Source organism: Pristiophorus japonicus, chromosome 18 (genome assembly GCF_044704955.1).
Source record: "Pristiophorus japonicus isolate sPriJap1 chromosome 18, sPriJap1.hap1, whole genome shotgun sequence".
In the NCBI taxonomy this organism is placed as follows: domain Eukaryota; kingdom Metazoa; phylum Chordata; class Chondrichthyes; family Pristiophoridae; genus Pristiophorus; species Pristiophorus japonicus.
The window spans coordinates 63,942,827-63,957,520 of NC_091994.1; the positions used below are offsets into that span (position 1 = coordinate 63,942,827).

The 14,694-nt window shown below is 42.5% G+C and overlaps 1 protein-coding gene across 13 annotated transcripts in view; it reads right to left on the minus strand.

The window, feature by feature from the left end:
* tmem269 (transmembrane protein 269) overlaps positions 1-14,694 on the minus strand; it is a 199,267-nt gene that overhangs the window by 54,359 nt on the left and 130,214 nt on the right. For all 13 annotated transcript variants that reach the window (XR_011587616.1, XM_070860093.1, XM_070860096.1 and 10 more), the window contains one exon: positions 12,649-12,746. Coding sequence is in view for 12 of the 13 variants with exons in the window: in XM_070860093.1 (XP_070716194.1) it covers positions 12,649-12,746 (98 nt within the window). In the remaining variant the exon portion in view is untranslated. The remainder of the gene's footprint in view (positions 1-12,648; positions 12,747-14,694) is intronic.

The following is a 14,694-nucleotide window of genomic DNA, read 5'->3' on the forward strand; positions in this document are numbered from 1 at the left end:
TGTGAGTGTGAGAGGCTTGCAGCAGTGCTAAGTGTGTGAGGGTGAGGTGAAGCTATGATTGTGAGGTATAAGTCGTGTTTGGTAGATTGTTGGTAGGTGAGTGATGGGGGTGCAGTGCATTAAGCAGTGTGTGGGCTAGTGCAGATGGTGGGATATGGCGCTGGAAAATGAATTCACTGACTGTGACCACTCATTAAACATCTTCCTGCACTAAGCCCATGTCCTATGGGCTACACTGCTGGCATTCACCACATTGGCTATCTGCTGCCATTGCACTTTTGTCTGTTGCCTGGAGGGCCTCCTGGCCCACTGTGGAAAGAGGACCACTTTTCTCGAATTGACCTCCTGCACCAAGGCCTCCAGTTCTGCATCGGAGAACCTTGGTGCATGCTCTCTCCTCCTCTTGTCTTCCTGAGCCAGTTGAATGATGATCTGCAGGCAGAATATACCTCCCCTTTAAGAGGTGCAGACTACCTTTAAGTAGTGCAGGCATCTTTAATTGGTGCTAGCCTTGCACGAACTTGGGCCCCTGCTGAGCGTTCAGCAACTCAGCAGCACATTCAGCGCTGGGCTGAACACCACAAACATGCAAATGAGCAGGCAGCACCAGGTTGTGTGCTACCTGCAGTCCTCTGAATGGGTGCGAATTGCGAGCGCATCGTGATCCCTGTGCCCATCTTCGGGGACAAACCAATTTCTAGGCCCATGTCAACATTTAAGAATAGGTTGAAGAAAAATGGGATGAAAGGATGTGGGAACGGGATGTGCACATGCGATTTGGACTACCTATCGTGTGGAGAAAAAACACCAACACAACTTGGTTGGGCTAGATGGCGTGTTTCTGTGTGGTAATTTCTATGTAATTGTACGCAGTAGGTATCAATAAGTCTCCTAAGTTGCACTTTTCTTAAAGCTTCAAATAATGTAGTACGGTAGACTGTTTTAGAATAAAGGCATCATTACTACAGTTGGAAACAGGCATTCACTTGTATTATTCTCAGCAGATGGTCACAGATGTGCTGGACACAGAGTGATAGCCCTTGTGGTTTCATAAATGCACACCTATTGTGTGACGAAGAACATAGGGCTGCATGTGTGAAATTAATGAAATTCTGCCAGCTGGCAAAAACTTAGGGCCCTCTCTTGGATAAGAGATAAAAGCCTAGAAATTTGCAGTCTTTCAGGAAAAAATTGGTGCCACCTGCCTCCAGCGTAGGACTTGGAGGGTGCCATTTTAATAAGGGCCAAAGGTAGTGCTGGCTCCATAAATATAAATCAGCAGAGTGTGATGCCACATATGCAAACTTCGATCTTACTATTGGGTCCTAAGCATGCTCAGAAAAGCGTGCATGAAGCAGCCCTGCAGAGACACTGTCAGCGCTTCTTATAGAGACACACACACACATCTTTCAGGTAAATTTGGATTTAAGCTTTTGGATTATTTTTCTTATATTGTGTTGAAATAATGGCTTGCTGCAACAGATGTTAAAAGTTTTTAACGTTGCAGGGAGTGCTGCTGGATGGATGCTTGCAAGGCATCAAATGTTTAAAGAAAGCCTCCGAGAAGATGGAAAATGCTGAAAATACTCAGGTCAGGCAGCATCCGTGGAGAAAGAGAGTTAACGTCTTGGGTTGAGATGCTCTATCCTGGTGAGTATTTCCAGCATTTTCTGCTTTTATTTCAGATTTCCACCACTCACTCGCAGAGGAAAGAGGAAGAAGCAGAAGGAGACAACCCATGCAGCCCCTTCCTGGCCCGGATATCCAGGATGGAATCCGCCTGCGGTACCAGTGACTACAATTCCAATTCCCCTTTCAACATTTGTTCCACACCTTACCTTCCCTTCCCTCTGTTACTGACCACGACAGCATTGTATTGGCCACAATACTGAAATAAAAGCCACCACAAAGCAAACTGTCTAATCCAATTTTATACATCCATCTATCCAATATGACATCAAGAAATCAACTAATCACCCATGTGCATTCCCTTAGTGGCTGTCTTGCAAGTGCCTTTACCTATCCTAGTGATTTTACATAGTGCTACCCCAGCGGCTGCATCATGGCTGGTAGAAGGCTGCTGAATTTCAGTGGAGGGCACTGTATATGGCCTTGCAGGACGACCTCAAGGAGCTGGGAGTTTAAAATCGAATGACAATGTTTCTTCTTCACTCTCCTCAGTCAACCACTGGCTGGGTAGGCTGATTTCTTGGGTGTGTGAAATGAGGAAGCTACAAGGGTAAAGTTGGGGTAAGGGGAGGCCAGGAGAGCAAAGAGATGCATGCTTACACCATGCGCACCTTGTAAATCAAAAGATGTTGTGGGATGAGGAGGAAGTGGGATGTGAGAAGAAAGGTAACATATGACGCTACTGGCCAATGGCTCAGCCATGCCCCTGCCAAGAATGTCCAGCACTCAAAGTGAAGCTAGGAATGGGAGATGTGTCTTATGTTTGATACAGATTATTGGTAGGTGAGTGATTGGGGCCGGCGAGGTTGTGCATTGAGCAGTGTGAGGCTAGTGGTGCAGTTGGTAGGAGATGGGTTTTGAATATGCATTCGCTGTCCTTGACCACTGGTCTGAGGTCATGAAACTCCTTTGGGCACTGGAGCCAGGTCGTGGGAGCGACACTGCTGGCAGCGATGGCCTCGGTGATCTGGTCCCTGTGGGTAGAGGATCTCTCTTGCAGTGTTGACCCGCTGCACAAAGCTGCATTGCTCGAGACCCTAGGTGCTCCATCCCTAGCTTGTTGAACCATTTGTGTTGGTGCTGAAGCACTTTACCATTTTTTTTAAGGTACGGAAGGCAGTTCAGCTTTAAGTACTGCATGGTAGGTTTAGCTCATTTAAATTGGCATGCAGCACCAAAATACCTATGATTTCTATCTACCTATGCTATGATTTCGGGCAGCAGTTAACTTCGGCCCACGGTGGCACCAGCGGGTTTCCGGCAAAAGTTGCAGCCTCCTGATTTAAATAATGATCCTGCCTGTTCCGACCGGGAGCACTGTTCGCTCATTTTGCGGCTTGCTTGAAAATCAATTCATGCAGGCCTTGGGTGGCCAGTGGGGTGCAGGATTATTAAAACAGAATTTTTCCACCACTCCATTTTTCAGTATGAATGGGAGTGGGCAGATGAAAATCACCCCCTTAAAGTCTGTTTGGCATTAAGATATAAAAAAGCCAAATTTTCCTTCAGCTGAATGTTGGTAAATCAAAGCCTTTCTTTTTTACTCCAGCCAGGACCTGTGTGCATCTGACCTTGGTCTCATCCACCTCCCTGTCACTGAAAATCTAATCCATGCTTTCATTGCCTAGAAGCTCCACTTCTTGACAATCTTCTAGCCAGTTTCCTGCTTCAATCCTTCACAATCTTCAAATCATTCAAAACTTTGCACACTGCATCCGCACCCCACAAAATCCTGCACTCCCAATACCCATGAACTCTCCCTGCTTCAGCGGCTCCCTGTGCTCGGAATTGAATTCACAATTCTGATCCTTGCTTTTAAATTGCCCCACCCATGTTCTGTGATCTCCTGTCTTATGTCCCAGCATGCATTTTACACTCCAGTTGGCATCTTTCCGTAGTCCACATCTTTTACTCTTCTAACACTGGGGATTTTCTTGTCTCCTGCTGTACTATTTGGGGTTGCCCAATCAGCCATGACAAGCCTGCCCTGTGGCAATCCTTGCCCAGGTCTCTCCACTTTGCTACCTTTTTCCTTGTTTTGAAAACATCCTCAAAACTCTTCTCCTCAGCTGTGTCTTTGATCCCCAGAAACCACCTTCATCTATCCATTTTTCCTCCTGCTCAGTGTCTATTTGGTCTTCTTATGCCTCACCAATGTTAAATTCCAAGAGACACCTTTTTGCTATAGAATTTCAAATAGTTTTTGTGATAAAACAAATCAGTAACCATGGCTTGAAACTGCAGTCTGATACTAGCATACAAATGTTTAATACACTTGTCTGAAAATTCTCTTTTTTAATGCCTCCGCTAGAATAGCAAATGGAGAAATTTCAGACAAACTTATTAAATGTTTTTATGCAAGTACACGGTGTAATTTCTAGGTCCTGAGTCATTGAACAATAAGTGCTGTTTTAGAGTGCACATGCTCACAATGGAAAAACAGTTAACAAGGCTGCAGTGTTTCTGATTTTGTAACCAATATATTCCCACCGAGGTACCCATTAAGGATAACAGTTTATTCAAGAATGGGACAGAGTCAAGAGATAGAACTTGAAATTCAAAAAATAATTCCTTTGATAAGTGTCAGAGTTCAGATATGCAGAAAGTAAAAAGTGCTAATATCAATAGTACTGCAGTCAAATGTTATTAAAAAGGGATACATTCTAAAAGCTTTCAAGTGTTAACAGAACTTATGAGAATTCCATTTTAAACTCCATCCTGACACAACTGTTTTCATCAGAAATTGCGCTTTGCATTGTGTCAATGTTGTTTCTGGTGCTACTGCTTTGCACAGTGTAATATATATAGCTCCACTCAGTGGACTACTGTGGTAGTGCTGTTTACAACAATAATGAAGGAACAGGCCACCTAGAACATAAGAAATAGGAGTAGGAGTAGGCCATACGGCCCCTCGAGCCTGCTCCGCCATTCATTAAGATCATGGCTGATCTGATCATGGACTCAGATCCACTTCCCCGCTCGCTCCCCATAACCCCTTATCGCTCAAGAAACTGTCTATTTCGGTCTTAAATTTATTCAATGTCCCAGCTTCCACAGCTCTCCGAGGCAGCAAATTCCACAGATTTACAACCCTCTGAGAGAAGAAATTCCTCCTCATTTCAGTTTTAAATGGGCGGCCCCGTATTCTAAGATCATGCCCTCTAGTTCTAGTCTCCCCCCATCAGTGGAAACATCCTCTCTGCATCCATCTTGTCAAGCCCCCTCATAATCTTATACGTTTCGAAAAGATCACCTCTCATTCTTCGGAACTCCAATGAGTAAAGGCCCAACCTACTCAACCTTTCCTCATAAGTCAACCCCCTCATCCCCGGAATCAACGTAGTGAACCTGAAAGGTTCCTGAAGTTATCAGCCATCTTAGAGCCTGTGTGTTAGTGAAGTCGTACAGAAGATATCACATTGGCGACGAAGGATAGGATTTCTGGATAACCTAGCTGAAATTTTTGTTGGTGGATGATTCAGCCAACTGACAGATAAGACTTTGAGAGCTTCTTTGTTTTGATTAACAGCTAACAATCCAAGGTAAATTACAAGCACACGTGACTGAACTGCCAGAGTCCAGATGGCCGCGCCTAAGGGAATAATAGGGTGCTTGGGTGAGTTTCAACATCACCATTAAACTTTCAGAGCGTATGTGAAGCGGCTAGAAATGTTTTTCACCGCGAATAGTATAATCGAAGACCCCGATAGTGAAAATTGTAACAGGGTGGTGTTGGAAAGAAAACGGGCTATTTTCTTAACTGAAGCGGGGCCCGAGGTGTATGAAATCCCGAAAAATTTGTTTGTGCCTGTCAAGCCAAAGGACACATCACTTAAGCAGATTGTCCTGAGCCCCTGGAAATTGCTGAAAGCTATCGTTTCGGAATATGGGATCAGTTAACCGACGAAAGTATCAGTAAGTACATTGTAGCATTAAAAAAGCTATCTATTCACTGTCATTTCGGAAACTTTCAGGACCAAACATTGCGTGGCCGCTTTGTTTGTGGGATGGAAAATGAAGCGATCAGAAGAAAGTTGTTGACAATTCCTAACTTGACTTTTGATTCAGTTTGTCAGACAGCTACGTCAATGGATATGGCCGACCAATATTCCTGAGAATTTCGTACCATTTCGAGTCGTCAGACAACCGAGGTGAATCGCCTACAGGTTTAAAGTAATATACAGTTGAGCCCCAAGGTCTCAGAAACTGGCCGCGGTAACAATACATTGAAGTCATGCTATCGGTGCCTGGGACAACACATTGCTCAAAGTTGTCCATATGTGAAGGCAGAGTGTTTCTTCTGCAGGAAAACTGGGCATCCTGCAAAGACATGCCGACTGAACAGTAAACCAACTTTCAAGGCTATAAGTAGAAATCCCCAGACACTACATAGCGTGGAAGAACAGCAACAGGATGAAGAGATATACATCATCAGGAGCACGAGGGTATCTAACAGCGAATCGAAAAGTATCATCATCCATGTAGATGTTGCATCTGTGAGCATAGTATCAGAATCGCTACATCTAGACAAATTGTGTGATTTCCCATTGGAGAAATCTAAGATAGAGCTGCTAGGCTACTCAGGAGAGAACATTCCTGTGGTAGGTCATATCACCGTATCGGTGAAATACAAGAGTCAATTTCAGAGCTTGCCTCTCTTAGTAGTGGTAGGAGACAAGCCTGACTTGCTAGGAAGAAATTGGTTGGGATCCCTGAAGCTGGAGTGAGATGTTTTGTGTTGAAATGAGATTTGCATCGAAGGATGATGTCATCAATAAATATCCGAAGGTGTTCTGAGAAAGAGGCAGTCTGATCCAAGGCTTCAAGGCGAGTGTCAGGGTACAGAAGGACGCTATACCAGTTTACTGCAAGCCACGTCCTGTACCATATGCGCTCAAGGAGAAAGTTGAGCAAGAACTCAAAATACTAGAGACTGAGAACATTATCTCTAAGATAGATCTATGTAATTGGGCTACCCCATTGTTGTTGTACCTAAGTCCAATGGTAAGGTAAGATTGTGTGGTGATTACAAAGTAACCGTAAACCAGGTTCTAGAGGGTAATCTCCCCAATACATTGCCAAATGTAGAAGATTTGTTCACAACACTGACAGGTGGTCAGATCTTCACAAAGTTGGATCTTACAAATGCCTACTTACAACTTGAACTAGATGAGGAATCCAAGTCATGCTTGACTATAAATACTCATCTGGGCTACTATTTGGAGTGTCTTCTGCCCCTGCCATATTGCAAAGGGTGATGAACCAGATTTTGCAAGGCATTGAAGAGGTAGTATCATCATCATAGACAGTACCTCGGAATCGAGACTTGCTTCCACTCTTAAAATGAGTCCTTAGGTGACTGAACAGTCCAATACGAGAGCCACAGTCCCTGTCACAGGTGGGACAGATAGTTGTTGAGGGTAAGGGAGGGTGGAACAGGTTTTCCGCACGCTCTTTCCGCTGCCTGCGCTTGATTTCTGCATTCTCTCGGCGATGAGACTCAAGGTGCTCAGCACCCTCCCGGATGCACTTCCTCCACTTCGGGCGGTCTTTGGCCAGGGACTCCCAGGTGTCAGTGGGGATGTTGCACTTTATCAGGGAGGCTTTGAGGGTGTCCTTGTAACGATTCCTCTACACACCTTTGGCTTGATTGCCGTAAAGGAATTCCAAGTAGAGTGCTTGCTTTGCGAGTCTCCTGTCTGGCATGCGGACAATGTGGCCTGCCCAGCGAAGCTGATCAAGTATGGTCAGTGCTTCAATGCTGGGGATGTTGGCCTGTCGAGGACGCTAATGTTGGTGCGTCTGTCCTCCCAGGGGATTTGTAGGATTTTGCAGAGACATCGTTGGCGTTATTTCTCCAGCGACTTGAGGTGATTACTGTACATGGTCCATGTCTCTTAGCCATACAGGCGGACGGGTATTACTACAGCCCCGTGACTTGGACAGGTTAAGTGAGTGGGCAAGTGCATGGCAGATGCAGTATAATGTAGATAAATGTGAGGTTATCCACTTTCGTGGCAAAAACAGGAAGACAGAATATTATCTGAATGGTGACAGATTAGGAAAAGGGGAGGTGCAACAAGACCTGGGTGTCATGGTACATCAGTCATTGAAGGTTGGCATGCAGGTACAGCAGGCGGTGAAGAAGGCAAGAGGAATTGAGTATAGGAGCAGGGACGTCTTATTGCGGTTGTACAGGGCCTTGGTGAGGCCTCACCTGGAATATTGTGTACCGTTTTGGTCTCCCTATCTGAGGAAGAACATTTTTGCTATTGAGGGAGTGCAGCGAAGGTTCATCAGACTGATTCCCGGGATGGCAGGACTGAAATATGAAGAAAGACTGGATCGACTAGGCTTATAGTCACTAGAATTTAGAAGAATGAGAGGGGATCTCATAGAAACATTTAAAATTCTGACGGGATTGGACAGGTTAGATGCAGGAAGAATGTTCCCGATGTTGGGGAAGTCCAGAACCAGAGGTCACAGTCTAAGGATAAGGGGTAAGCCATTTAGGACCGAGATGAGGAGAAGCATCTTCACTCAGAGATTTGTGAACCTGTGGAATTCTCTACCACAGAAAGTTGTTGAGGCCAGTTTGTTAGATATATTCAAAAGGTAGTTAGAGGTGGCCCTTCCGGCTAAAGGGATCAAGGGGTATGGAGAGAAAGCAGGAAGGGAATGAAGATGCATGATCATATTGAATGGTGGTGCAGGCTCGAAGGGCCAAATGGCCTACTGCTGCACCTTTTTTCTATGTTTCTATGAGCTTGGTGGTAGATTTGAGGGCCTGGTCTTCGAACACTCTTTTCCTCAGGCGGCCGAAGGCTGCACTGGCGCACTGGAGGCGGTGTTGAACCTCATCATCAGTGTTATTTAGATGACATACTCATTTCAGCACCAAACAGGCAAATTCATAATAACATATTGAATTAAGTCCTCAAACAGCTAGAGAAACACAGAGTACGAGTTACTTCAAAACTCAGTGGAGTACTGAGGGCACAGATTAGACAGATATGGGTTTTGATTTTGTTAGCATATACATATGATATTGATTACAGACGGCCAGCTGATCACAGTAATGCTGCTGCCTTCCCCATCACAAGTTACACTCAATAGGGAAGAAGTGTTCTATTTTTCATAAATTGCTGAACTGAGTCACAGCTGAAGAGATTGGGAGAGCAACCAAACGTGACCCAGTTATGTCAAAGGTGTATGATTACATCGTAAATGGCTGGCCAAACCAGGTATCAGAGAAAGATATCATCCATTCTTCATTCATAGGAATGAATTATCAGTCGATAAAGATTGTATCATGTGGGGTGCAAGAGTAGTTATACCAAATAAATTCAGGTCCAAATTATTAGGAGGTCTTCATGACCTGCACCTGGAAATGTGCTTGACCAAGAGTTTTGCACAGTTACTTATGGTAGTCAGGTCTAAATAAAGATATAGAGTACATCGTTAGTCAGTATACGACATGTCAATCGGTAAGCAAGAAACCACCATCAGTACCATTACAGCCATGGAAATGGCCTCCCAGGGTGTGGCAAAGGTTACATATCGATTTTGCTGAGCTAGAAGGACAGCAGTTGTTCATTGTGATTGATAGCCATTTGAAGTGGGTAGAGGTGTTTCCAATGCGGAAAATAACAAGTAAAACATGAGACATTTTGTGAAGATTATTTTCTTCATTTGGCCTCCCAGAAGAAATTGTTTCTGATAATGGACCACTATTTTGTTCAAAAGAATTTGTACAGTCCACGAGCAAAAATGGTGTGAAACATACCATGGTTCCACCATATCACCCTGCTTCAAATGGTGCAGCAGAGCGCACGGTAAAAATTGCTAAATGTGCCATCATCAAACAGGTGGTGGATCCAAATCCAAAGAAACGACAGTTGTCATTGGACCACAAATTGGCTAATTTTCCAATTACGTATCGTAATACTCCTCATACAACAGAACACCAGCAGAGTTGTTTCTCAAATGACAGCCACGAACCAGATTCTCGATGTTAAAACCAAACTTGGCAGTCTGTAGAAGAGAAACAATTAAGTAAATCAGAAGGTGAGAGTGAAGAACCATCAGCATAAATGGTTAAAGTGGTTACCAGTAAGAGTGGTGAAAATATGTGGTCCTCGCACATATTTGGTCAATATGTTTGATCATGGACAGGTTAGGTTTGTTCACATTGATGATATTTTACCTAGATGTGGAAGGAGTTGAAGATTGGAATGATTCGATTATTTCTGACTCATCAGATAGTTGATACAAGTAGAGTACCAGTAGCATATCCTCCATCAAATGTACTGGAAACAAGTCCAAGAAAAAGTCAGAATTTAAGTCAGAGTCCGAGTCAGGCAGACAAACAATCTGAAGTTTTAGAGTTCAAATGTAAATCAAGGGCATCCCTTGGAGGAAAACTTCCCTCAAGATCAGCCTAGAATGAGTCTAAGTTCGACACCATGTTTGGGAAGTTCTGTTCGAGAGCGAAGGTATCCTCTTCGAAACAGAAAACAAGTGGTTGAGCTTGATTTGTAAAAATGGCAAAGTAAGTCCATATCCTTTGTTTTATATAACCATGCAAGTTATGTATGGTGAATGTTTGTTATAATTACTTCTTCATTAAGGAGAGAGAAGTGTAATATATATATAGCTCCACCCAGTGGACTACTGTGGTAATGCAGCCATTGCTGTTTACAGAGGGAACAGGTCGCCTGACAGGTTCCTGAAGTTATCAGCCATTTTAGAGTCTGTGTGTCTATGAGGTCGTACAGAAGATATAACACACAGTTACACAAAAATCATTACATTGAGAGTTCGAATGGTAGGTACATAGGCCTCCCATGTTGATTGCATACGCTTCTCAAGCCCACTTTTTCATTGGTACTGCAATCTGCTAATGTTTCCACTTACCTTTTAATGGTAAGTTTTTTTTTGAAGAGTTGTGATAATATAAATAGGGGAGAGTGGCTAACACAGGCTGAGATACTCAATTTGATTAAAAGACTGATGTGCCACAGTGATTTCAGAACTAAATACATGTGTTAATTACTCCTGGTCTGGTTTGTACGGCCCGGTCTCATGTAATTTGCTCTAGGTAGTAACTGGAATAACTAATGCTGCAGTTGTACTGTACTTTTGTCATTTGTGTGGCATTATTTTCATGCTACATAAATCCCAAAACATGCAGGGACCAAAAATGCTCAGTTATATTATGCATTTGTTGCTGTGATGTGAGGTCAGGATTGGCGGTGTCCACTTATGCTGGGATGTCACCCCTGTAGATTTCTGTAGCTATTTTATGTCATGATAAAAACTTCAGTGCCAATTTTGAGACTACCTGGAAATGCATATCTTGCACGGACAGTGGTTCACTCTAGCTGCAGTGCAAGTGTAACCAGGGTTGCCACTTGACCAGTCTTACAAATCTGGCTCTTCTCTATTAATTCTACTTAAGTTTTCTGGTTTTATTATTTAACTTCCTTCCTTCTTTATTTATTTCCTTCTACTTTCATTGTGCAGTTATAGTATGCCTTTGATGTGTTGTGATGTGAAAACACAATGTCCAGGTCCTTGCAGGCTGTAATATGCATGCATAGAAACCCAGAATCCATGGACTACAACTAAACCCCAACAGTAGATAAACATTTTGGTATATTAGTCGCAACAGTATAACTGAGTCATCAACCAACATGATTAGACTGCTGATAGAATTGGAACATCAAGCCTAACTGTATGCAACCGTGTCCTTTTACTGAGGTATTTTACTCATAGGCCCCGATATTTATTGGCTCAGGTTCCTTGAGCAGGAGGGAGAGGAGTTTTGTTTGGGAAACCCAGAAGTCCGGGTTTCACCGCTCTGGAGATCACAGCCCCAGGAACAGGCAGGGAGCCTGCAGCTGCGTTAGTTTTAGCATGAGGGCGAGGGGTGGCGGGTCGGATATGATCCCAGAACCCTTGCGGGGGAGTGGGGTCAGATCCTCGGCCGGCCATGGTTAAACTGCGAAGACAGGTTAAATCGGAGGCATCATTATAATATTTAAATGGCCAATCCGCTTACTGGGAGTGGGTTGGTCGCTCGCCCACCCTGCCCCAGTCATTAAAACCGGAAGTGGGCGGTTTGGGGTCGGATTTGAGATTTAAAACATTTTAACATCCCACCTGACCCCCAACCCATCCACCTGTTTTTGGTGGTTAAAATTACCACCATTAGAACAAAATATTTTTGAGCCTCAAACATGACTTTCAAGTTCCCAAGTTCTTGTCTACAGTCATTGGCTGGGAAATTTCTACTTTGCTTGCAGTAAGTAAATGGAGTTTCCACCACACGTCTGGCAAAGCTATGCAGTGAGAGCAACCAGAGGAATTTCTCAGCCATTGTCACCAACTGTAAAGTTTCATTATAAAGTGTTACAAATAGGAAATTCATTGGTAGGTTCAAAGAATGTCAAACCATATGATGGAAATAACATATTTAACCAATTTATATTAATATATAATCTGCGCCATTCTTCTTGTTCGTTAACAGGGTTCCTGTTGGTGGCCATTTCTGCAAATCAATATGTACAAGTGAGTGTGGTGCTTTTGAGAGATGAGAAAATATATTTAATACAAGGAGTTTTAAATGGCTTTAGGCACTTTTCTTGGGGTTCCCGTGTCATTTTTAGAATTATAGTAGAAAAGGTAGATGCATCATTTGTCATTTAGAATGTTTCCTTTTGCATGGTAAAGTTTGTTTGTAGCATCAGAAAGACAAGAATAGCACAGTTCTGCATTGTCATATAAGCCCCAAACTAGAACATTGTTAGTAATCTGCTGAAACAAACAAACACAAATACACTACTTTGGGTTAACTTAGGCTTTACCTCTGATATTGCACTACTAAACAAGTCACCTCAGTATTGTTGGGGTTGTTGTAACTGAAAGATCTGCATGCCTGTTGAAGTCTGAACTTACCAAGTGCAGAACACGCATTAAGTTGTCTAGCAACAGCTCCATCAGCCAGGTCAAGGAGAAATCCAAAAAGGAGAAACCAGCAAGCATAGTAGTGGTGCCTATGGAACAATAATTGAAATTCTTAAAGAAAATGCTGCTGTTACTAAATGGCTTTATGATTATCATTGTTAACAGGAAAACCTTCATGTTTAGGGTTCAAAGATTCTTTTGTGGGTTTTAAATCATTTTGATGTACAGTAATTTTATTTTTGCATTAAAATGTTATTATTAATCTCACCATGCTGTATTTGACTCTCCTCTCATTACACCAGCAATAATGATTTGTGGTTATTAATCTTTTCTATCCACTCTTTAAGAAACAGCTTTGCTGTAATATAATTTTTAAGATTTAACTAAAAGCTAGCTATTTAAACCAGTGCTTTGTTTTGCAGGTCCTGAAGAATAAGCAGACCCACTAAATCCAAGACTATAACCAGTTTACTGTAACTACTGAGGGAACAAAGCCAATGTGCTACAGAACCATACAGACCTTCTTAGGTTTGATTCCCAATCTGTCACAAGTTAGCTGATGTCAGTTGGATCCTACAATTGCTCTTAGTGGCTCTAAGCTGACACAGAGGGAAAAAATTGCTATCTGGGGGCAAAATCCACTGGAATCTCTTCCACACCGCTAATATCAGTCTCTATTCTTTGCTATTTAGAGCCTCTATACAATGCAATATGAAATAACCTTACAGCCGGCAAAAACATGCAGATTGTGCATCCTTCTGCAAGTTTAATATATTGAAAATTCAATTACTGTGATACGAAGACCGTTACAGTTCCATGTGGATACAGCAAGTAAAGCTCTACAACTGACTATAAGAGGCTATAGCAACCCTCAACAAACTTGACAATAACCCAATAAATGCAAAATCATGAGGAATATTATGGTGGCTCACCCCAATAGCTCAAATTCTTTATCTTGCCACTAAGAAAGAGATTTTTCTATTTAGAAAGTTGTGCTAAAGATATCTTGTGTGGTACTACTTACCATTGCTTCTGGATCAAACTCTCCTCTATGTAAGTTTATCGTAGTGATTATAGTTCAATGCCAAAATACTAAGTTAAAACAACTTAAGGAATTAACTCAATTAAAATTCTAAACATCATCCACAGTTTTTCTATTTTTTGTACGTTAATGAGCTATATCATATTTGATGTGCATTTTAATACTTCCCATTCTATAAAAAACATGGCTTAATCAATAACTTCACACATTTTTCCATCTCTTAGGCAGTTCCCTTAAGCAAGATGACTTGTTTCTACACCAATATTATGGGTTTGAAGGTGACTAATGAGTCCTATGCGGGATCTACAGACTCTGCCATAGGTGGGGCAGGTGGTGGTTGAAGGGACAGGTGGGCGGGGTGTTTGGTTTGTCGTACGTTACTTCCGCTGTTTGTACTTGGCCTCCGCGTGTTCCCGACGAAGAAACTCAAAGTGTTCGACGCCTTCTCAAATGCTTCTCCTCGAATTTGAGTGGTCTTGGGCCAGGGATTGCCAAGAGTCGATGAGGATGTTACATTTTTTCAAGGGCGATTTGAGGACTTCCTGGAAGCATTTTCTCTGCCTTCCTGGAAATTTTCTCCTACATTTGCTATTTATAACATTATTTCAACTATATTGACAGTGATGCAAAAAGTATTATAATACAGTAAAATATCTCGAACAATTGCAAATCTGAAAGTATGTCCAATGACATTCTAAACCATTTCATTAAAAACGTCTAAACACAAAACTTGCTTGCCAGTGAAATGGCCCAAGAAATAAAGGTGCAGAAAATGTCAGGAAATGCTACAAAGCCTCTTCCTAGTTTTAAGCAAAAGTAGTAACCACGGCTTTGACATGGAAAAATAAGGACCTGTATGATGTCTAGGAGAGCACATTTCTGTTGATTTTTTTTTTACACACAATATAAACAAAAAGACTAAAACATAGGTTAATTCCTGAATGCTATTTACAACTGTAGTGCAAAAAAGTAAACTAACATTTTGGTTAGACCTT